This window comes from Sinocyclocheilus rhinocerous, unplaced genomic scaffold (genome assembly GCF_001515625.1).
Source record: "Sinocyclocheilus rhinocerous isolate Xijiao unplaced genomic scaffold, SAMN03320098_v1.1 C36715770, whole genome shotgun sequence".
Classification (NCBI taxonomy): Eukaryota; Metazoa; Chordata; class Actinopteri; order Cypriniformes; family Cyprinidae; genus Sinocyclocheilus; species Sinocyclocheilus rhinocerous.
This window is the reverse complement of record NW_015785231.1, coordinates 1-1,588: the sequence shown is the minus strand read 5'-3', so window position 1 is coordinate 1,588 and position 1,588 is coordinate 1. Positions and strand designations below refer to the sequence as shown.

Sequence of the window (1,588 nt, the reverse complement as noted above, 5' to 3'; positions counted from 1 at the left end):
GAATGGAACAATCTGGGCGGTCTCGTTTTTGGTAGTCTTGCCTGTGGTGATTTTTGCAAACGTGCAACGGGAAGGAGGCATCTGCAACATCATTTGGCCGGAGCCAGCCAACATCTGGGGAGCAGCATTTATAATCTACACCTGCACAGTTGGCTTTTTCTTTCCATTGCTGGTCATCTGCATGTGCTATCTCCTCATTGTGATCAAAATCCGCAGCTCGGGAAAGAAGGTTCATGCCACTTCGACCAAACGGCGCAAGTCGGAGCGAAAAGTCACGCGAATGGTGGTGATAGTGGTGGCTGTGTTCGTTTTCTGCTGGATGCCATTTTACGCCCTCAACATCATAAACCTGGTAGAATCGCTGCGGGATGAGCCCCAAGGTCTGCATCTTTTTGTGGTGGTATTGTCTTATGCTAACAGCTGCGCTAATCCTATCGTTTACGGCTTCCTTTCGGACAACTTCAAGCGGGGATTTCGAAAGGCTCTGTGCCGCTCATCTCGAAGGGTCGAGAACCACGAGCCCACCGAGCAACGGCATCAAGAGGAACGAAGAAGAGTGCTGATGCCCAGGGAAAGCCTTAGAAAAGCAGTGAGAGAGGAAGAGGAAGAGGAAGAGTACAGGGAGGAAGTGACGGAGATGACGGAAATCTGCAGGATTACTCAGAACGGAAACGGAAGCGGACAGCCTGAAAGTACCCGAGCGCTTTTCTTAGAGAGACCCTCGGGTACAGGGGTTTCTGAGACAAGTTCCCCTGACAGGAGAGGCACGGGTGGGGATGTTAAAGGACCAGGCTTTGGAACTGCTGCAACCCTACTGAACGGGGCTAAAAATGGGAATGTGAAAACACTGCCAGAGGAACCAGTGGAAAAGAACAACTCACTGGAGATCAGCTACTTGTAAACTTGTGATTTGCGTCAGCTGAAAAAACAGCATTATTGTACATGCCTCCCTGAGCTCTATTCAGTTTGTAATTACAGTACTGCCTCTCCTGAAGCCTATCAACTCGTCTTCATGTCTATTAAATTTTCTCCTAGTAATCAGACTTTGTAGTATGGAAGTGTACAATCTGGCAACACAATTTGAAAAGTCACAATTAATTTTGCCTTATTTATAGGACTTGGCAAATCAAAACAAGGGTCATCAGCAGCATTCCATGGTATCAATACCTATGGGACCAGCACCACAATATGTGAAGCATCTATGTGCCTTTTTCTAAATTTGCTTAGGAGATTTAATCAATGCAGTGAATCTATGGCTACGACTGGGCACCAGATCACTAAATACATTTACATGCACTTTTGCTCAATTCTAGCTGTGCATGTGAACATACTTAGTGAGACTTGTAGCGTACTACTAAGTGATCAAATTTGGAAAAGATTTTGTAAATATAAACAGGTCAATAATTATACATCAGCTTGTAGTTTTCTCTAAATGTATTTGTATGTGCTTTTTGCCTTACTTGTAAAAGTATTGTACACTAATTGAAATCTGTTGCAAACTGGTCTTCAAACTGTACATATGCATTGTTATATTATACAGTTTTGTGATGCCTATCAGTTGTGTTCTTATTTGTTGGCATTTTTTTTT

General features: G+C 43.9%; 1 protein-coding gene across 1 annotated transcript; it reads left to right on the top strand.

The window, feature by feature from the left end:
- Window positions 1–7: 7 nt before the first annotated feature.
- On the top strand, window positions 8–1,451 carry LOC107736462 (somatostatin receptor type 3-like; the record flags this gene model as incomplete). Its single annotated transcript, XM_016547867.1, has 1 exon — window positions 8–1,451. A coding segment is annotated over one exon (894 nt), but the record flags the coding sequence as incomplete, so codon positions are not given.
- Window positions 1,452–1,588: the final 137 nt, after the last annotated feature.